The sequence below is a fragment of the Lissotriton helveticus genome, chromosome 6 (genome assembly GCF_964261635.1).
Source record: "Lissotriton helveticus chromosome 6, aLisHel1.1, whole genome shotgun sequence".
In the NCBI taxonomy this organism is placed as follows: Eukaryota; Metazoa; Chordata; class Amphibia; order Caudata; family Salamandridae; genus Lissotriton; species Lissotriton helveticus.
Genome location: NC_136067.1, coordinates 887,081,365 through 887,103,682, shown reverse-complemented (window position 1 = coordinate 887,103,682; position 22,318 = coordinate 887,081,365). Strand labels below are relative to the sequence as shown.

The following is a 22,318-nucleotide window of genomic DNA, read 5'->3' as shown; positions in this document are numbered from 1 at the left end:
TTGCTGCGGGAGGGCTGGTGAGTGTGGCAGATATTGGCACTAACACATTGGCAAGTCCAAATGTTTGGTTTTAATGCGCACAAGCCTGCAAGCACAGTCATACACAAAAGAAACACCTACTGGCTATGCTTGTTTAAAATAGAACTACAATTCCTCTACATCAAAGGCTACTTGCGATAACGGTCTTCTGCTTTGTTTCTCAAACAAGTGACGCTGCTTTTTTCCAAACTTTTTGCAGGTTGGAACTGAGAGGCTTCACAGAAGCTCTTGCCATGATGTACGCAATTGAAAAAATCAACAACTCCACCCTGCTACCAGGAATCAAGTTGGGGTATGAAATTTATGACACGTGTGCGGATGTCTCCAAGGCCATTGTGGGAGCTATGAGATACATGGCAGAAAACAGTTCCTTTGATGAAATGACTGCCGAGTGCAGAAACTCCAGCGATAAATCTGTGCTGAAAGCTGTTGTTGGAGACACATATTCAGAAACTTCAATTGCTGTTTCTAGACTTTTAAGTCTTTCTTTAATACCACAGGTTAGTAAGTACACATTATCCTAGATTTCTGGTACTTTTACAGTAATCTGCAGGTTTGAGTGAAAAGCTACAAAAATATCCATAATGCAAAAGTATTCCCCGCCGGGGTGACTTAAAAAGATGTGAGTCTATGCCGCATGTCAGTACGATCTGGTGAAACAAGCATTGTGCAAAGTCAATTGGCCTCGCCTACGGGGGCTATTATCTTTGGCAATTATTTTTAGCTATGTTGTACAGCAGCTAATTTTTTGGGGGAGAGATGACTGCGACCGAACTGCAGACAGATCACAAACAAGTACATGTGGGAACATCCCCTTCCCACCATCTCCTGCAGGACTCCGAAATGGACAAAGGATCTCCATTTGAGATCAGGAGAATGCAGATATCATGTTGCCAGTTATTCTGCTGTAGATGGCTCGCTGCGGAGGAAGTTGTGATTATTAAAGTGCAGAGGGTTTGAGGATCAAAGCATTGATACCTGCACTAGTCCTAACATCCCTAATAGTCAAATACAAAAAGGTGCAAAAGGGCTTGAGGCACAATCCCCTATACCTCAAATAATTGAGGAGCCAGTCGCCACCCAACCGACTTTCCCAAAACAACAGCAAGCAAGGTTAGCCCAGCACACTTAAAAGGGGTCAAACAATGAACAGTCTCACAATGCAAATATTTTTCAAAGAAGAGTCGATGTTATGTAGTCATAGTAAACTTCATCCTTTATTTTTCTGTTTTTAAAAACGTTTTGCAACCGCCAACGCGTTTCGTCCACAAACTGACTTCTTCAGGGCTTGTGGTATGTATTTGATGCGCTCTTATATGATTATTACAATCATATTTTAACCAGTTAGTTTGAGAACAGTCAAAGCCTTATCACAAGGATATATATTAGACTCCAAGTAATGATCAAAGTAGACTTCAAGTAATGATCCACGGTAGAGGCAGAGCTGCCTCTACCGTGGATGAACGTGCTGCCAGAACTACATTCGGCCTCTGACACAAATTCGAAATTGATCATTACTTGGAGTCTAATATATATCCGTGTGATAAGGCTTTGACTGTTCTCAAACTAACTGGTTAAAATACAATTGTAATAATCATATGAGAGCGCATCAAATACATACTACAAGCCCTGAAGAAGTCCGTTTGTGGACGAAACCCGTTGGCGGTTGCAAAATGTTTTTAAAAACAGAAAAATAAAGGATGAAGTTTAGTATGGCTACATAACATCGACTCTTCTTTGAAAAATATTTGCATTGTGAGACTGTTCATTGTTTGACCCCTTTTAAGTGTGTTGGGCTAATCTTGCTTGCTGAAGTTGTGAGTATCACATGCCGAACAGATCGCGGAGAATGGTTTTGGTTCTGGATTAATCACAAATCAAACCACTTGTTCAAACTCATGGCTTAGGAAGGCATCATGCTGGGAGGAAGCAAAAACCAGGAGACTCACACCCTTGTTTTAAAATTAGCAAACCATGACTAACTTACCAGGGCAGGCCTTTCACTTTCACACGAGGTACAGCTATTAAATCAGACTGTGATTAATTTTGCCATTCCTCTTTTTATAGGTTGTTATCAAGCTCTTATAAAGAATATTTTTATCAATTGCTTTTATGATTTATTTGAAATCAAATAAAACTTGTTGGTTACCCTAATAAAAAAAATCACACTGAATTCAAGAACAACTTTAGAAATACAAAAAATGTTTTAATCTACCCAGAGAACTGGTATCCAAGTGGATGAAAGTACAAACTGGTGGGCTGGGGGAAAGCACAAGACAAGAGGCAAAAAAGCATTGGCATAGCCAATAGGTCTCGCCTTTGGGACCTTATAAGTATTTAGGCCGGGTCTGGTGGCTCAGTGGACTAATGCATTCATTGCAGGGGCCTGTGTTCGACCTCATGGTCACAGGTTCAAATCCCGGCAGGTCCACTCAGCCTTTCATCCATTTGAGGTCGATAAAATGAGTACCATTGAGTTGGGTAACAATAAACATCTGTTATTCAGCGCCAAGAGACCTCTGGGTGAACATGCGCTTTACAAATACATATGTTATGTTATGTTATGTTAGTTATGCAGCACAATATCCTTGGTGCAACAACATCAACTGTTGCATGGGTAAACACTTATCAGGTCCCAAATGTGAGACCTATTAGCTATGCCAATGCTTGTTATTTTTACTCATCATGACTGACTTTTCGTTAGGTACTTTAGTTTGTGATAGCAAGCTACAGCAGACAGCAAATCATGAATACATGTGAAGGGGGCCTATTAATAATACCATTCACAGAAAACTACTTGATGTGTGCTCTGTGACTGGATAAGCTTCGTGCTGTCCTAGGGGAATTTGTTTTCATTACTCGCTGTTATTAAAGGGAGCCTATTCAGAACCGCACAAGCAGTGGCACACAGTAGGGATGTGTGGCTTGTGTTTAGAGCTCTGCGTCATTTCCCTTCTGGCTTACAAAGCAGCGGGCCTGGCGCTTCTAATGAGGCTACGGGGCTCGGAGCATATGGTTAATAAAATGTAGTCGAGAACTGGCAGCACGGTGACGTGGAGGTTTAATTGAGAATAGTAATGGATTGTTTTGGGCTAGGACAACGAGAGAGAAGCCTATTGCGGCTGCCTTTAGGGGAATTCAACACGGAAATTACAACCAATGCTGTTAGTGTTACATACACCACCTTCGCTGTTCCAGTCAGTTAACCTACTCAATGTCTTTTTCAACAGCTGCCAGCTCAAAGTTATCATGTGCGTTCATTAAAAAGAAATCTGAATTGGTAACCCCAATAGATATCACCTGTGGGACCAGTTGGCTTTGCCAAGTGGTTTTGGCGACGCTGTGTAGCGGGGCGACACAACCACATTGTCAAACAAGCATTGGTCGCGTGGCAGGGAAAGTGACGCGGTTGCGCGGCCGACAAAATTGAAAGTGGCATCTGCTCACAGTAAAAGATTGCTGGAACCTGGGAGGCCAAGCCAGTCAGGGCTCCCGGAACAAACAAGCCAGATGAGTTGTGTGTGCACGCACGTGCGCTAAAAGAATTTTTTTTAAAAGCACACTACGGCCTGCTGCAGTATAGAGAGGCAGGGGGTTGTGGAGGCCAGCAGAGTGATGCGATCTGTGGTGGGGTAGGGGGAGGGAATTGAAGCGCAAGCAAACAAGGCATAGAGAAGCACGCAAGGCTTAATGAGCCTTGATAGAAACCCACATGGCGGCTGCGCGCGTGCACGTGAAAGCAAGCTTGAGGCCAGCAAAAGCCTCTGGTAGCACTTTCAAAAGCCACTCACTAAATTTCTTGCAGCGCATGCGCTGGCTGAGCGAGACCTAAAAAGAGGGAGGGCATATGGTGATGGCAAAACAGACACATTTATCTTAAAATCACTGCTTCACAGCCAGCACTGTCCTTGAAATAGTAATTTTTTGTAATTGCTGGTTGGAAAGAAGGCAGGAGCATGTTGCAACACTGATGGAGGGAGTGTAAGAGGGAATACGGTCATAAAGCTTTAAAAAACGCTACGAAGCAGCCAGTATTGGCCATGTTATAGTGCTTGCTTAAATGGTTGGCAGGAAAGGAGGGCAGAGCAAGTGGAAACATGCTTTGAGGGAGGGTGTGTGGGGAGGCAAAGTGGTCAAAAAGTTTAAAAAAATTGCTCTATTACGCGCCCAGCACTGGGCGCGTCATAGGGGATTTTTTGCATTGGTGCGGAGAGAGGCAGCACGAAGAGGGCAGATGAGAGGGAGCACAGATAGAATGCAGGGGTGGTTGGCAACACAGAGAGAGGGCAGGGATGGTTTGCAGCCCAGAGAGAGGGAGGGTGGATGGGGCAAGCAGACGTACGTACAACAGAAGCTTGTAGGGAGAAGCTGGGAGCAAGGCCCTGGGCAGAGGAGGGAGGTTCTGGGGCACGCATTACAGATAACAGTGGGTGGGAAGTAGAGGCAGGGATCAAACAGATGCTTAAGCAATAGATGGGCTGGGGCAAGGAGATGGACAGCAGAGGGTGGGCAGGAAGATGAGAGAGTGAGTAGAAGTACATGAGGGAGCCAGCTGAAGAAGATGCTCTTTGGTAGAGTGCTTAAACAAAAGAGAACAGAGATCCTTAAAAAATGAGCAGTGGAAAGACACATGTAATGTGTCTATGAGGGGCAAAAGGATGAAGAGGAAGGTAGCCTGTGGCAGCAAACTAATAAGAATCAAGCAAATGAGGGTGACAATGAAGCCAAACAGTGCTAAGCAATGGGTGACCTCTAAGCCCAATGTCTCACAAACTGTACATCATACCCTGTCTTAGGTGAAAACTTATCTCAGCAGTGTTGGGTTTTCTTAATCCTAGTTATTCAACTCACACAATAAGATAAGTACTATACTGCTATTTTGCTCAGTTTCCCTTCTAGCATGACCTACAAGTAGCCCCTCTTTAAAAAAAATTAAAGCAGACTGTGTCTCTTAAAGCGACAGGTTCTGCCTTTAACAAGTGTCCCAATTGAGAAGACATTGGGGGAGCATGGGGTGGTCCCTAGTCTGCTGTCTGCTCCTATGTGGCCGCATGGGATGGATTCCTATGGCAATAATGGGACAACCACCCTTTGAATAAGACACCACCTTGACTTGGGTGAGAGTATCTGGTTAATGGAAGTGACAATGCAATGATGCAGTGCATCATGAAAGGTACTCATACCAACCTCTTTGACTTACAAACAGAGTTGTATGGATTCCAATAAGTTATTTTACAGCCACAAACCCACTGATTTTGTAAACTGTAGGAACTGAGACAGAAACATTCTTTGTTTCATATTTTGCTACCTATATATTTCAAGTTCTAAGTCAATCCTAGAGGCAGTGAGCATTCACCGCTCTGTGAGGCATGCAGTATTGGAGTATACACTTCAAGACCCGCCCACTCTCTGCCCATATTTGTCATTGGCTTGTGTCATTGTCCTTCATAAATACTGGTTTCTGATTCGTAAATAGGCTTGTTAGTCCCTCCTTAGTACCGCCTTGTCTTCATTTATAACATCCTATGACGACTGGCCTTTTTATTTCGTTGTTACAGGGTACGTGTTATTTAGTCTGTAAGCACTATTTTCTTTATTGAGTTTCTGTTACTACAGGAGGCTTTCACTGTAACGTGGGCCCCCGCTTTCACTTTAACACGGGAGCCCAGCATTATCTCAATCCCCCACCCACCCCGCCGCCGCTCAATCTAGCTCCGTCGCCCTCACGTCTGTTTCTCCCCCCAACCAACCACACCTAAACCCCCGCCTCCTACCGAGACCTTCTACTTTGCTTTTATCCTTCCTTGTATGATACCTACGTTGGTTGAGAGGTCCTTGTTCCTCAGGGTGCGCAGATGGTCTAGTGGTGCGATTATAAGTGTTAGTGACATTTCATACTTTCTTAATTTATATCCTATAGCTGATGGATGTCAGAAAGCCACATTAAGCAGTTGCGTTGGGGATGTAATTGGTGTAAGAATCTTCCAGTTTTCTGCACAGCTTGAAAAATATGTAGAGAACACACACACTGTTTTCTGTTGTTCTGTGTTCTCTAACGCAGTGATTTTATTTCAAATGTGAATTCCTAGGGTGGAGACCTCGGTGGTACAAGAAGCAAGAATACATTTGGATAATAGTTACTAAAAACTGGTGTTATTCTCCACCCATATAGAAATGTTTGCAGTGTATTAAATACGCTGCACCATTTGATTTTCCAGACTGGATTTTGCTTACGGTTACGCCGTTCAACAGGAATCCCTCTCCTTATTGTTGTTTTTGATCTCAAGCCTCTCTGTTTCCTGTTCTCCTGCAGTTTCTATTTAGTCGATATTGTTATGCATAATGATAATTGCTTCTTTTCCCGGAACTGCTGACATGCTCTCCCCTCTTACTATATGGGAATATTAGGTATAACAAACAAGCAGCGGCCCTGTCTTACAAGTGTCTAGCCAGGGACAGGTTTGGCTGGTAATGACTGTCCCCTCCTTTTGTTTAGCTAGTTCCTGTGTTGCTGTGCACGATAGGCTCCCCCAGACGTTAGTTGTGTGCTATTGTATTACAGGTTTGGGCGATTGCTTGTTGCAAAATTGCTCTCATGGTACTTTTTATTGTGACTTGTTTTCATGTTTATTATGCCATAATTTTTCAACAAGGGTATGATTGTTGTAAAGTAGGTTTGTCATAACAACTCGTAAGAGAGGGTCCGAGGGAGGTGTTTAACGACCAAACAGGCTAATACCCCCTGTACAACTATCTAAATAACTAACAAAGCCTGTAGGTCAAGTGGTGCTGAGATATATCAATTAACACTGGTAAGGTTGCACGGAAAATGAATCAAGCAAAGACTATCAGCTGTTGCTGATTGAGTCCTATCAGCCCACCTGATGGCGGAGCCTCATCATCTAGGACTTCCAAACCCAGGTCTGTGTGCGATCACCCAGTTGTATATTAGCGACGCATCACAAGACCAAGGTATGGTCACCACAGTTGTAAGTCCAGATAGTGGGACTGATATGTGCAGTGCAAAGAATTAAAGTAAAGTGAAGTGTATTAAAATGGCTATCAAAGCAAACAAAGACCTTTAATAGTGTTTGCCTGGACGTCAGATTAAAAATAGTGGACTGACAGTGTGAAAGAATCACTGTCTAACTTGCTTGGTAGAAATCAAACAAAGATCTATACAGGGCCAACATGTTTCTGCCTTGCTGTGAAGTATCACTGGCATTCGTCAGGGCCAAGCTATAATCTGCTACTGCAAGAGCACTATCATATGTGCTCAAACCAAGGACATAAGAAAATAAACAAAAGAGTGATCAATTAGAAACCATCCTACCACATCTTCTCAGTATTGTTCTGTTGATGCAATAGGTCTTTCCTGTGTGAGAACAAGAACGGAAAGAAAACAATATAGACATTGCATGTGTATAGTCCTCACAATTATATTTACAGCAAAAATTATATACAAGTTGCTGTAACGTGTGCAAAACCAGTGGTAATTCAAAATACTCTCAGACTAGACCGTCACGCCTCTGTGATAGTCACATATACAGTGTATTGTATTACATCACCAAACGATAATAAACAGATAAGTTTAGGGGAGACATTTTTCCACCAGTTATAAACAGCAATATCACCTAGCTGTTTACTTAGGCATCAGTAGATGCCGTGGTACAATCATAGAGCACCCCATTGAAAATCATTGAAGGGGATCAGATACCTTAGGCGTCCGATGTAGCCATCAGAGACACCGGTGGGTTACTTAATATAGACAGATAAGAAAATAGGTGGGTTTTTTCAACAGTACACTGAGGTCTTATCCTCAAGACATGCATCTATTACAGAGATTGTCTTTGTATGTTTAGAGCGGTGCCTTATTCGTCCGAGCAGTTGCCGGGTGAGGTGAGGTTCACTTCCCACAAACTGATGGGTAAGTGTCAAATTTCTGTATGTTTATTATCGTTTGGTGATGTAATACAATACACTGTATATGTGACTATCACAGAGGCGTGACGGTCTAGTCTGAGAGTATTTTGAATTACCACTGGTTTTGCACACGTTACAGCAACTTGTATATAAACTATCAACAGAACAATACTGAGAAGATGTGGTAGGATGGTTTCTAATTGATCACTCTTTTGTTTATTTTCTTATGTCCTTGGTTTGAGCACATATGATAGTGCTCTTGCAGTAGCAGATTATAGCTTGGCCCTGACGAATGCCAGTGATACTTCACAGCAAGGCAGAAACATGTTGGCCCTGTATAGATCTTTGTTTGATTTCTACCAAGCAAGTTAGACAGTGATTCTTTCACACTGTCAGTCCACTATTTTTAATCTGACGTCCAGGCAAACACTATTAAAGGTCTTTGTTTGCTTTGATAGCCATTTTAATACACTTCACTTTACTTTAATTCTTTGCACTGCACATATCAGTCCCACTATCTGGACTTACAACTGTGGTGACCATACCTTGGTCTTGTGATGCGTCGCTAATATACAACTGGGTGATCGCACACAGACCTGGGTTTGGAAGTCCTAGATGATGAGGCTCCGCCATCAGGTGGGCTGATAGGACTCAATCAGCAACAGCTGATAGTCTTTGCTTGATTCATTTTCCGTGCAACCTTACCAGTGTTAATTGATATATCTCAGCACCACTTGACCTACAGGCTTTGTTAGTTATTTTGTAAAGTAGGTTTGCACAGGGAAACACACTTTAGAATAGCCTTTACACGCCCACTGCTAGCCTCTCCCACCCCTTGATCGGATGAGACCACTTGCACCCCTGACACTCACTTGTTTTGGCGCCCATCAATATAGGAACCTGGAACCTGCGAGGTATCTATAGCCTGGCATGCCGCTACCTCATATATTCCTATTTAAAACACAATCACATACAAATAGCACTCCTTTAGGAGACACATTTACCTCAAGCAGAAGTCACACGCCTCCATAGATGTTGGAGGGGGCAACAATATGCGACGGGCTACTCCACGTATGCATGAGGGGTTCTAGTGCGGGTCAGACCGGGTACTCCGTTTCGGGTGGTGGACACAATGGTGGATGGGGATGGCAGATATGTTATAGTTAAGGGTGTACTGGACAGTAAGCCGGTTGTCTTAGCATCACTTTATGCACCCAACACTGAGCAGGCAGCTTTTTTAGATCTGATATTGCAAAAATTATCCACATGGCAAGACACACTTATGATCTTAGGCGGTGATTATAACTGTGTACTGGATGTCTCCCTAGACCGATCTTTCCCTCCCTTGCCGGGCACAGCCCCACACACAACTGCGAAAACATTGAAAACATTGGCTCATTGGGCTGCACAATGGTGCTTCTCTGATGCGTGGCAACAAGGGAAAAGTACTTACCATTTTAGAACGAAGACTGGCCACTAGTGAGCAAGCAGACATAGATGGAAACCAGGGGCGGCTGGACCTACACAGACAGGAACATGCTCAATTGCTCTCATGCTCAATTGCTAGAGAGGCTGAGATGTCTCAACTATGCCGCTCACTCAGCACAGACACACCCTATGGGTGACAAAGCAGGAAAGTTGCTTACATGGCTCATCTGCCAAGACGAGTCATCCGCACCAATAGCATCGGTGAGGATGGCAAATGGGGGAATTGCATATACGCAGCGAGATATCCATGGTGCATTTTTAACGCATTATCGAGGTCAGTATGAATCAAGCATGCAAGTTAGGCCCTTTGAGTTATAGCTTTACCTGGAGGGCCTAGATCTGCCACAGCCTACAGGCACCCAAAGTGAAGAACTAAACGTCCCTATTCAATCAGAGGAAGTTCGGGACAGTATTTTCTGGTTGTCTAATGGGAAGTTGCCGGGACCAGATGGTCTACCAACTGAATTCTACAAGGCGTACACTCATATATTAGTACTGCAGCTGATAAAAGTGTACGAAACCGCGCTTGACGACCACACCCTTACCACCACACTGAACGATGCCCTGCCAGTATCCCTCCTTAAACCTGATAAAAACCTAGATCTCCTGGGCTCCTATTAACACAAACTATAAAATCTTTGCATCACTACTACCTAGGCGTCTTTCACCCTTAGTGAAAACACTGGTACACCCTGACCAGAATAGTTTGGTTCCTGCCTTATGCACTTCTCTTAATATCCGTAGGTTCTTTAGAGTGCAACAATACGCAATACATAGTTGGCCCCGATCGGGCTGCTTGGTTCCGGTCTTGCAGAAGGCCTTCGATTCTCTGGAATGGCCTTATCGGGCAGCAGTTTTGGGCAAATATGAACTGGGGGAGCACTATTTAAATATGATTTGCCTATTGTATCAATGTCGCACTGTCCGGGTTCGCACCAGTAGGTTAATCTTGGACCCCATTAGAGTGAAGTGAGGGATGAGTCAGGGCTGTCCCTTGTCCCCATTGTTGTTTTCTTTAGCTATGGAGCCCTTAGCGATGCTGCTCTGGAGTGATGGTGAGGCGTGGGGTATAGGGCTGGGAGATGGGCTAAACACCATTTCCCTATATGCAGATGATCTGCTGCTATACCTCCGGGATGTCACTGCGATCCCGGCATCCATTGTGGATATACTCAAAACCTTTGAGGAAAAGTCAGGACTTCGGGTCAATTGAGCTAAATTGGGGATCTATCCATTCAGTACCGATACAACAGAGGAAGATGCATTTCCTAAGGGCTAGCTCCTCACATGATATCCCACCACCTTCAGATATCTCGGTATCTTTATATACTGGATGTCTGACGACTTATTAGCGGGCAATCTGATGAGAGCAATCTTGGCTGTACGAGCTCAAATGCAATTTTGGAAAACACTTCCACTGAATGTCATGAACCTCATCACCCTGCTGAAAATGATCGTACTTCCCAAACTGCTATATTATTTCTGAAATTTCCCACTTTATTTCCTCCTAGGATTTTCCGAGAGCTGGAAAGACTATTCTGGGACTTAATATGGAATAAGGGAGGCCACGAGTTGCTTTGTAGAAGATGTATGCTCCTACTAGTCTGGGTGGGATGGCCGTCCCCAATATGAAAGTTGGAACTGTATTATTTAGCTGCCCAGTTCCAATGGGCGACGAAATGGCTAGACGGCAGGTGTCTGGAAGACACAGTGACTCTGCACCAGCCCCTTAAATCTGTCATCTGTTCCACCCTGTTGGTAAGCTTCCGCGACCACCACAATTACACTTGGGGCTGGCACATAAATGTTACAAAAGGAGTTTGTATCTTACCCGCGCTACATTTTCATGTACCCCGATTTTGCCACTGCTTGGGACAGCAAGGGGCATACTGGGTACGTCGGACACAGCCCCGGTGACCTGGCATGCTGCAGGGCTAGACACTTTGGGCAACCTATTTAGAGACAGCGTACTATTGACGTTTCGAGACATTGGCCAAAGATGCTGAGTTGCCGGCAGGTCAATCCCTTCTACATACCTCCCTATGAAGGCTTTGTCATCCGCCTGGGGGGATCTAACAGCTGAGCCACCAACACATCTACTATTACAATACTTACATGTAATGGGGGTGGGATCGCATGGAGTGCATTGGCTGATGGAGGCACTTCTTGCACATACATTGCAGCCGATGCAACGACTCCGAGTCAGATGGGATGCAGACAGAGACCAGCCTCGGACTGAAAGGGAATGGGACACTATGTTATCGGGCTCTAGGTGCATACCGAGGAACTCTAGGTTCAAGCCTATACAAACATACATTATACAGAGGACGTACCTCTCACCTGACAAGATAAATAGATATTTCCATATCGCCACTTCTGCATGCCCGCACTGCCAGCAGCCAGACGCGGACCTGCTTCATATGCTATGGGCCTGTGCATCCCTTCAACATTATTGGCAGGAGGTGGTCGATCCTTGCCTTAAGTCTGAACACACCCATGCCGTTGTCATGGGAAGTTTGCCTTCTAGGGCTCTGTGCCAGATTAAAAAAAAATAAGGTTACCATGAGATTCCGAGATTTAGGTTTAATCACTGCGAAACGTCTGATAACCAAGAAATGGAAGCATGCGGATCCCCCAGAGGTAATTAGCTGGAAACGCTCACTCACAATATGGGCGCAAGCGGAGAGTACGGCAATACACAGAGAGGAGACGGTGGGGCACCGTAAATATCCTATTGCACAAGGCTAGGACCCACTACGTACTGCCCTTCAGCACGATGATACAGTGAAAGGAGATAATACTCCATCTGCTGATCTGTAATGGACACACCAGCGATTCACCGCTCAGCTGATACACTTTAGAGCACATAGAATAGAATACTTATACGCCACCTGACCCGTTGTGGGTGGTTACCCGTGCCCTGTCTATCTTTAGACATAGAGGTGCCCTTTTCTACTTTGTAATTGTACTTAGATATGCGCACTGATTCAACTCCCAACTAGACAAACCACTATGTGGTAATGTACTGACAATACACCTTCATAACCAGTCATGTAGGATTGCCCCTATTTGTATTCCACAGATGGCAGTATTTATATTATAGGTTTCAGTTTAGTTTGCACGTTATAGAAAATATGTCTTATTGGTATCCTTCAGTGGTTTCCTCTGTTATTTTGTCATTATGTAATTCTTTCCTTGCAGTTCAGTGCTGATCATAGCCGAATGACAGTTTTTGTATGCTCGACCACATATATTGGATATAGTTATGTTGGTTCCGGTTCGAGGTGTCATAAGCATGATGTAGAAGGATATGACTACAATTTATAACTCATGATGTAGCAAAAGATGTGAGCAATGGCACACAGAGACCTCGAAACACATATTCACATACGATGCAAGTACTTGTAATCGAGAATAGTACACTAGTATTAACATTAAGCTGTTGCAATGTGTAATGCTATTCTTTAGATGTGTGTTATAATTATGTTATAAACATTTGGATATTTAGTACACAATCGTGATACCAATAAAGATATTTAAACAAAAAAATAATAATAATTGCTTCTTGGATAAATTCAGGGTGTGCAATATGTAAACATATATAGAAGTAAACATAGGGATTAGCCAAGGATCATGCATTTCAACATGCGAAGAAGCCAACATTCAAACCGAGGTCTCCTGGATAAGTGCACACAACATGGTCACCAGACCACATCTCTACTTATGTTGATACCTACCAAGCTAAAATATTCTGCTCTGGGAGAAACCCAGCGGGCTGCACCGACTCCCAAAATGTCACCCTTGTACTGTCTTACCCTATGCCCTTCAGATGCCATCGAATGTTCACGTTTTACACCTGCTGACACTACAGTCCAAATGAACAGCACAGTGGCAGTCTGTGGAAATGGCCACCGAGCACCCTCACGTGTGCAGAAGTTATTTACGCCGAGGCGCTAAACACTAATCATAATGAAAGAAATGATCCAACGTATGTCCCTCCCTGCTCAATACATTATGGGTGCGTCATCACCACAGCCGCGACCAGCACTGTATTCAGTGTGCCTTAATGCAGACACTGTTTACTACTTCCGCATTTATAAATGATGCTTTTTTAGCACCATAAATACTGCCGCATATTCACTAAGGACTTTTATTTAGATGTTTCATATAGTGCCAGCAGGTGTTTCCAAGCACATTCCTACACCGAATACATAGGTAAACTCACAACTACTGTTCCACACTTTAATCAGTTATTATTCTTCTGTCTATTAGTGCTAGTGGCATCTTTGTTTTTCCTACGAAAAATGTGGGCTCTGAGACTTTTGAAACACATAAAGCGGGCAGCACCATTAAGGAAATAGGATAGTGCCAGTGGGGAAAGTTGGTGGTGTCAGTGAAAGAAGAGTGCACACGCCTCATAGGAAAAGTTTGAGCCCCAAAACGTATTTATTTGTTTAATCATTAACACATGTTTGGGAACCAGTTCTCTGTCTAGGCTGTGTTCAGGGAAGGCGTGGGTTGTGTTGAGCGTGGATCACTGGTACGTGTGAATTGACACGCATCAGTTTGACTGTTTGTGCAGTGGAGTAGCGTGTGCTAGTGAGTGGTGTGTGGCTTAGCTAGTTTGTCTTGATTGTGAGGAGATTATTTGTGTGACTAGGTGTGGTTGGTGGGATGGCATATTAAATGTCGAGTTGTGTGAGATGCACATGATGCTGATGGATTGCGTGCAGAGCAGAGGTTCTTCCACGTAGGTGACGTTAGCTGTTGATGTAATGCATGGTTGATGGGGGGCAACTTCAATCTCAAGTGCATAGATTGTCTCTGTTCAGTTATTTGCAGGGCAGGAATGGCCTTGTTTTGTGGAGGCTGCTGTGAATGTCGGATGACGTCAGCTAGTGATACCTTACTCTCTGAGGGTGTGTGACTCACTATGCAATCTAAGGACCCTCGTTTCTACGCGGTTCTTCTGCGCGGCAGTGGGATGGCCTGCTTTTCTTCTCTGAAAAAAGCAGCCGTTGATCTGTTTTAATTATTTGTTCAACTAACAACACCCATTATGTAGAGAAAGAAACCGTTAACTTGAAAAAAACAAATGACCAGGAGCTTTTAGTATACTTATGCGCCTGCTGACGGACTTACAGACCTTAGTCGTTATTTCCATTTTTATTAATAATATTGATATTTGTTGTTCATGGTGGGAATCTGGAGGAAACATCCACAGAATTGGTGTGAATATAGGGGAAAGGGGCTTCACCACGTTGTAAAATATTTTCTCCATGGAAAAAAAATAGCCATACAGTTGCACTTGATCGGGGATTTTCACGTGAGCAAATATAAACATGAATGTTCAGGCCGGACTGGCCGTAGCGCGCACCAGGCATTTCCCTGGTGGGCCGCCAGGGTGGGGGCTGGTTTTGGGCCCCTGGGGGGCGTTTTAGTTACAGGGCCGTTTTGGCAGCATAGCTGCAATATCAACCCCTGTAAAAAAAATCGTCCGAAACCGGCCCTGGCAAACAGTTCGGCCGCACCCCCAACTGCCCCCCTGCCCCCGTCCCCGTCCCCCCCTCACCTCCAGGTGCCAGGCCAAGCACTTTGCCAGGGCTGGTTTTGGTTCCCAGTGTATATGTTTGCTTATGTAAAAATGGAATTGATAAAAAATCCAGGAGTGTTTCTGGGAAATTTGCGTCAGTCATTATACACACAGTTGCTGGGAGTGGAAGCGCTGGATCTGTACCGGAGGCCACAGGAAAACAAGCAGTTGCAATGCAATAGGTCTTGCATTTACGCGAGTTTGAGATAGTGGCATTGTAAATGACAATGCCTTTTATTTATGTTTTGGTTCCTAAAACATAAATAAAAGGAATTGTCATTTACAGTGCCAATAGCTTAAACTTGTGTAAATGCGAGACCTATTGCATTGCAAATGCTTGTTGTGCTTTACTTCCATCAGGTTACTTATGTCTTAGCGCATCGGCAGGTAAAGTAACTTCATTGCTCTGTAAAAAGCAGAGCCACCATAGAGTTGTGAATTCGTCTTCTGGCTAGTATGACGAGAGAATCAAACTCAGCAGTGGATATCTGAAGAAATTTCTCTCTGGGTCCCAGGGCCTTTAGTGGGCACAGGTGAGAGCAAACATCCCCCCAAAGAAGCATGAAGATGCAAACATTTGGCAGACACACAGAGCCACAGTTGATCAGCACAGTTTCTTCCTTACAAGATGTGTGTTTTCAGTTACCTTTAAGTAGACTCCACTCCTTGCAGATTTGATGTACTGAGTAGACATTTGGGCAACAGAACTTTCTCTAAAGGTTGAAAGCTTTGGTTTTGAATACCTTGTTTACAGGGTGGTAGTTTGCTGCTGGGTGCATGTTTGTTTACATGAGATCTTTTTTGTTCAAATAGATCAGCCATGCATCATCTGCAGCTACACTCAGTGACAAAAGGAGGTTCCCATCATTTCTGCGCACAGTTCCAAGTGATGTCTACCAAACAAAGGCATTGGCCAAGCTCATCAGAGTGTTCCAGTGGAACTGGGTGGGAATGATCGCCAGCGACGATGACTACGGACGGTCCGCGCTGCAAAGTGCCTCAGATGATATAGAAGCCGAATCAATCTGCATTGCATTCAAAGAGATGATACACTCAGATTTGGGGCACCCTCAAATGGCTGATAGTATACATGCCATCATTGGCAGGCTGCTAAATTCTTCTGCAAAAGTTGTGGTTGTGATTGCAAAAAACACAGTTGTTCTTCCACTCTTCAGTGAATTCATCAAGCATGGAATAAAAAGAACCTGGATTGCGAGCGATGCCTGGTCTGGTTCCAGAGAAGTCACTTCTCTGCCAGGTGTCACCAAAGTAGGGACTGTACTTGGGTTTTCCTTCAAAAAAGGCATGATTGACGGTTTTGATCAATATGTTGAAAATATGAACCCCCGTCCTGATGTATTTAATACATTTATTGAGGAGTATAAAGAGGCGCGATTTGGCTGCAGCGAAGAGTACCTCAGGTATAAGCAGTGCATGCAGACGCAGACTTCTCCGCAGGCCTGCAATGCTTCGGATGCAGTGAAACTCAAATCAACATTGGCCTGCACTGTAGACAATGTATTATTCACAAATGATGACTTTTTAGTGCAACACATTGAACCTGGCACTGCGTATGGTGCCTATTTGGCAGTGACAGCTATAGCACATGGCTTGCAGAGCTTATTATGTGTCTCTGGAAAATGCATAAGTAGCAACTTTGACTACCCTTCTGGCCAGGTACAGTACAGTTCTTATTAAACTTCCATTTGTATCTAAATCGGGCGTGGTGGCTAGATTTACTTAGCATTCAAGCAAGGCAGGCTGCTGCTTTGCATGAGTAGAAGGTAGCTGAAAGCCCCATATCTACTAATATATGGCATTCTCCAGCTCTCTCCCTATGCTGTCGCACCTGTGGCTACCTAGCAACAAAGCAATTAACAAACAAAATGGTTCTGTTGGGTAGCAAAAACAATTCCTTTGGTAGAGGCTGAAGACAGCTCCAAAACATACAACAAGCACACACTCTCTGATAGACAACGTTTTTATATGTATTAAAAACAGAAAAAAGAGACAATATCCTGGAATTACTTCATTCCACTACATTGCTAGTCAATACGTTAAATTTGTGAATAGTGACAATAGTGATTAAGGTGACAAGTGCAATGTATATGGTGACACTTATATACACAACAATTATTTACAATAAAACCACAAAGGGAAAGGACCGGGGGAAAGGAGGAAAACAAGGTATTTTCTGTCGTTTATGAGGCCAGTCTTTTACAAGTAAATATTCCAAGGAAAACAAAATGGTTAATGTCCAAGTTCCTGGAGTTTAGCTTGGCCAAGGTAATAGCGTCGACGTTTCGACCCTGATAGCGCCCCAATTGGTGGTCGCGGCGGGTCTTTATCAAGACAAGGGGAAAGGAAACGGTCAGGTGGTGAGTTATTCCAGAGGGTCGCCCGTTGGTCAACCCTCGAAATGGTGTCAACCGCGATCTGAATCCGCGGTAAAATTCAAGAATTTGAACAACGAACGCCAAAAATGAGCTGTCCGCTCGGATTAATGGGCTCCGATTGGAATGACTAAATGCTCGTAACCAAGCAACCCAAACAAAGCAGGCACCCTTGATTCATGGTGCAAGGGTCCTTGTGTTACAGCCCAAATTGTTTTTGTGCAGGAAGGGCCAGTAGGGCATATTCAGGCTAATACCCCATTCAGGGTAATACCCAATTCGCCACCAGAGGGGCAGAAAGACTGTCTCTCTTGTTTCTGGGCTGGGGGCATAATCTTGCCCATGGCAGGTAGCCCAAACCCTTATAGTTTAATAAAGGAATCCCAGCTGTCTAGTTGTCTTTCTGCCCCCCCCCCAGTGGAAGTACATTTGGGGTAATCACCCCATCTGTCCTGGGGTGGGGGGGGCAGAAAAAATGTCAGCACATTTATTTGGAGTGGGGGGCCTAACCATTCACATAGTGGGCAGCCTGTACCCCATGTTGAAAAATCAAACAAAATCCCTAGTGACTTGGGGGTAATCAATCCTATCTGCCGCCCCAGGAGGCGCATATAGTCTGTCTGCCTTGTTTTTGGGGTGGGTGACGGATTGGGGTCCTAACGCTATATTAAGAACAATCCCTAATGTGTATAGGACTTTCTCACCCATTTAGGGGTAATCACCCCTGTGTGCACCACCAGGGGGGGGGGGCAGAAAGACTGTCAGTATCTTAATTTGGGGTGGGGCACAGTGGGGAGAATGGTACACAGCCCTTACCGCTATTTGTTTAAAAAAAAAAAGAAAAACTGGTGTCTAGTGGGTGTTCTGTCCATGAGTAAGCAGATTGGAGTAGTATCCCCCATCGCCCTTGGGGGGCAGAAAGACTGTCTGCTTTGTTTTTGGTGTGGTGATATGGCTCCATCCTTCTCTGTTTTGTTTTTACATTTTCCTGATGTCTAGTGGGCTTTTTAACCCTGAGGGGCAGATCGTGGTTATTACTACCATCTGCCCCCTAGGGGGACAGAAAGACTGACATTTTTTATTGGCAGCACAAGCCCTTGACTGACTCTTCCATTCCCCATTCCTGGTGCCCACCTAGTGGGTGGGTCCCTGCTTGTGGATTGCCCAACTGTGAAAAGTCCCAAACAAGGATCCGCTAAGCAGAGATACCATAGTAAAGGAGGGAGTGTCCCTTTCCACCAACACACCTCCCAAAGCAGTCAGTGCTCTGGAGGCTCAGATATGCCCCCAAGTACTGATGAAGTTAAAGTAAAATGAGCTCCTTGAGTCGTTTTACTTTAACTTTATTGTATTACTTTCAGTGCGCCCTGCAGACTGAGCATCATTATAGTATGAAAAAAAAGACTCAGGCTAATCGGGAAGCTCTTACTGAGCAGCCTGAGGTAAAAATTGAATAAATGAATCCCTCTTGTGCTATGCACCAGAGGGGCATTGACACCGCTCCTCAGTGTCAGTCAGTGGCCAACAGACGCACTTGGGAAGAATTGCGGTGTTCGGCATTGATTGATACCCACACTCAACAGGTCAATGTTCACAACTCTGCTCAGTGAGTGGCAGATTTCCCTTTAATCTACAGGCCAGGAAGAGCACAATGTTGCTAATTGAAGCCACACATACATGTGGGTAGTGTAAATGCACTCTGTAGCCTACATATGACTTTTAACTTCCATTTTCCAGTGATTGTCTTGCTCCTTCTCCTATGGTATTAGAGAAAAATAAATAAGCCAATTAAGTGTGTCCAATCCATTGTACATATTCTAGGCTGAAGCACACACACCGCATCCCTGTCTGTTTTGCAGGGCACAGTGCACACAATCCTACAGGCAGCAAAATCAGACAAGAAAATGAGGGTTACAATCACACAAATGATGTCCTTTAGTCTACATTCATTCTAAGAGCCAGTGTATTTGACACAAGGATTAAACAATCTTGGCCCTTCAATTATTTAGCAAATGGGCTACCCAAACTGCCTATCTAGTCTATAATGTTACTCTTTGGCATGTCTGTTACAAGTGCCCAAAAACTGTATAGCATGTCAGGGTTGCTGTATCTAACACATAAAGCTTGGAAAAAGTTTTTGTTTACATTATGTTCTGCACCTAACCTACTTAGATTTACAGAAACAACTCAAAACCAGGATATTTATGTTTTTCTACGAACTCTATTTGTTCTAGAAGGATTTTCAGTTATGGTATGTGTTTGTTTTTAAGCATTAGACACCCATGAGCAATTGCATTTTCTATAAAACCACAAATAAAATAAATACTCCAGGTGCTAGGCATAACTTTATCTATTTAAGAAGGCATCTTTGATGGCAAACATTCTTATCAAGTTTCACCTTTAGCACTTTTGTTTTTGCTGGAGGAAATGAAAAGGAGATAACTGTTTGCTTAAGTAAACCACCAATGGATGTGCACCTTTATAGATGCTCCTTTGTGCTTTGTTCAGTAGAAATTAAAATGAAAATGTCTTGAAAGAATAGAGTCCTCACAAGGACTTATTTCTTTCAGAAAAAAAGTTGTGGGATAAAGGTAGAAAAGGTAAATCACTCTACACACTGTAATTTGTTCATGCCTGTGAAGCTTTTAAATTGGGGATTTTGCAGTAGATGGGCAGGATTTTAAAACTGTTAATAAAGTGGATCCAAACACAGCTTCTGGAGAGTTTGGGTGAAGATATGGGATTGTCAGGAGACATATAAACCAAACAACCATGTTTCTACACCCACCAGAAAAACCTAACAATTATTTTCCAACCAATAGCTGGTCAAATCAAAGTGAGAGTCTCACTTACCTTTTCCATTACCTTGAGTTTATTTTAGTCTTATTTTATGAAGGGCATCTTTTCCCACCGGAATGGCGTCACAAACCAACAAGGGTTTGTCCCCTGTTGCACTGCCTTGTGTCTATAAAAGGGATTGTATCAAGTTCATTACTTTAAATCACGAGTTGTTGATCAAAGTTCAATCTTTATCTATTTTTCAATGGTGCTATTAAGTATTTAGGTATTTAACGTTTAGGTCTATTGTATTTCCTTTCCTGGGATGATGAATGCATGAGCCTCTAATGATACTGTTGCACTTGTTGCAGTTGAAACAAGGGACAGTCCTTTTGTATGTCTTGTTCAACATTAGAATGGATTTTCGTAAAAGCATTTCTTTTACGTTCTTCCCTCTTTCATAGTTGAACAGTGCTTTTTCTAAAAAAATCCCTCTAAAATCAGGTTCGATTTGAAGCATTGAACACTGGATTTCCTTCACTGCGTGCTCCTGGTGGAAAATTTGGCAATTCGGACCATTCTTCTGTTTTGCTATTTCTTCCATGTGGGAGCAAGTAATTCTTGCTGTGTATTAGTAGCACACAACCTTTAGCTTCATCCAAAAGCATCAGGGTATATCCTCTATTCTTGAATTTGTTAATCATCTTATCTACTTGTTCATCTAAAGTTTCTGCATTAGAAACTATTCTTTTAACCCTTAATAGTTGTGAGTAAGGTAGATGGTTCTTCAATTTATTTTGGTGAAAGCTGTTATAATGAAGCAGGTTATTGCGATCTGTTTCTTTTCTATAAATGCTTGTTTCTAGTTTGTTATTCTCCTATGTGATAGATAAGGACATCTAAGAATACAATGCTTGTACTATTGAAGTCATAAATAAATTGTATCCTCCTATTGATGGTGTTAAGGCCATTAAACGCTACTATTAATTCCTCTTTTCACCCTTTCCATAAGGTGAATATATCATCAATGTATCTCACAAATAGTATGACATTCGTTTTCCAGGTATCTTTATTAAGAATATGGCCCATTTCAAATTTGTGCATGAAAAAATTTGCATATGCTGGAGCTGCGCAATAGATGTTCCTGTTTATTGAAAGTAAAATTGATCACACCAACTGAAATAGCTCTGATACAGTGTGAATTGTAAGAGTTCCATTAAGAATACTTTAAAGTCATTCTCCAACTCTGAATGGATTAAAAAATATTCAATAGCTTCAATGCCCAAATCGTGGGGAATTGCAATATAAAGTTTTTTCACATCAATAGTACATAGTAGAATTTGTTCATCTGTGTCAATATTAGTCTAATTTATTTTCAGTAGAAAATCTGTTGTATCATTCATGTAAGTGGTCATCTTTTGGGCATAGGGTTGCAAGTATATGTCCAAGAACCTTCCCACGGGTTCATGAAGACTAACTTTTGTTGACACTATCGGCCTAAAAGGAGGGTTGTTTAAGTTTTTGTGTACTTTAGGAAGCATATATATATTGAGGCTCCTAGGATTTTCTTGTGTGAGAAAACATCTGACTTCTTCTGTTGTTGAGACATTGTTAATGGCACTATCTAAGAAGTTCTTTAATGTATTGGCAAGAATTCTAGTTGGGTTGTGATCCAATTTAGAGTATGTCTGAATGTCGGAGACATGTTCATCCATGCTTCCCTTATCGAACAAAGTGTCCATAATAACCAGTGCTCCCTTTATCAGCTTTCTGGCACATTAAATCAGGATTATGTGCCATGTTTTCGATAATTTCAAATTCCTTCCAGGTAAGATTACGATGTTTAGATTTTTTTTTGTTTTATCAAGATTTCAATGGAATCCAAAATGTTGTGGCTGACTCGGGCCATGAATGTACTTTTGAGTCTTAATTCTTTTAAGGTGCAAACCTTGCTTCTGGCTTGATCGCTAACAACATTTAAAAAAAAAAATCCTTAGGCGTAAGTTCCGCATGAATTTAAACAGACTGATTTCTAACTCTAAACTGTTAGTATGCTAGGTGTTACGTGTGAGTCCAGCAACTCACCTGAAATCCAGGACCGTCT

The 22,318-nt window shown here is 43.0% G+C and overlaps 1 protein-coding gene across 1 annotated transcript in view; it reads left to right on the top strand.

Moving 5' to 3' along the window:
• The first annotated feature begins 244 nt into the window (after window positions 1-244).
• LOC144761576 (G-protein coupled receptor family C group 6 member A-like) overlaps window positions 245-22,318 on the top strand; it is a 56,928-nt gene continuing 34,854 nt past the window's right edge. The window contains exons 1-2 of the mRNA XM_078646874.1: window positions 245-539; window positions 15,857-16,720. Of these exons, the coding sequence (XP_078503000.1) occupies window positions 273-539; window positions 15,857-16,720 (1,131 nt within the window). The 5' untranslated portion in view covers window positions 245-272. The remainder of the gene's footprint in view (window positions 540-15,856; window positions 16,721-22,318) is intronic.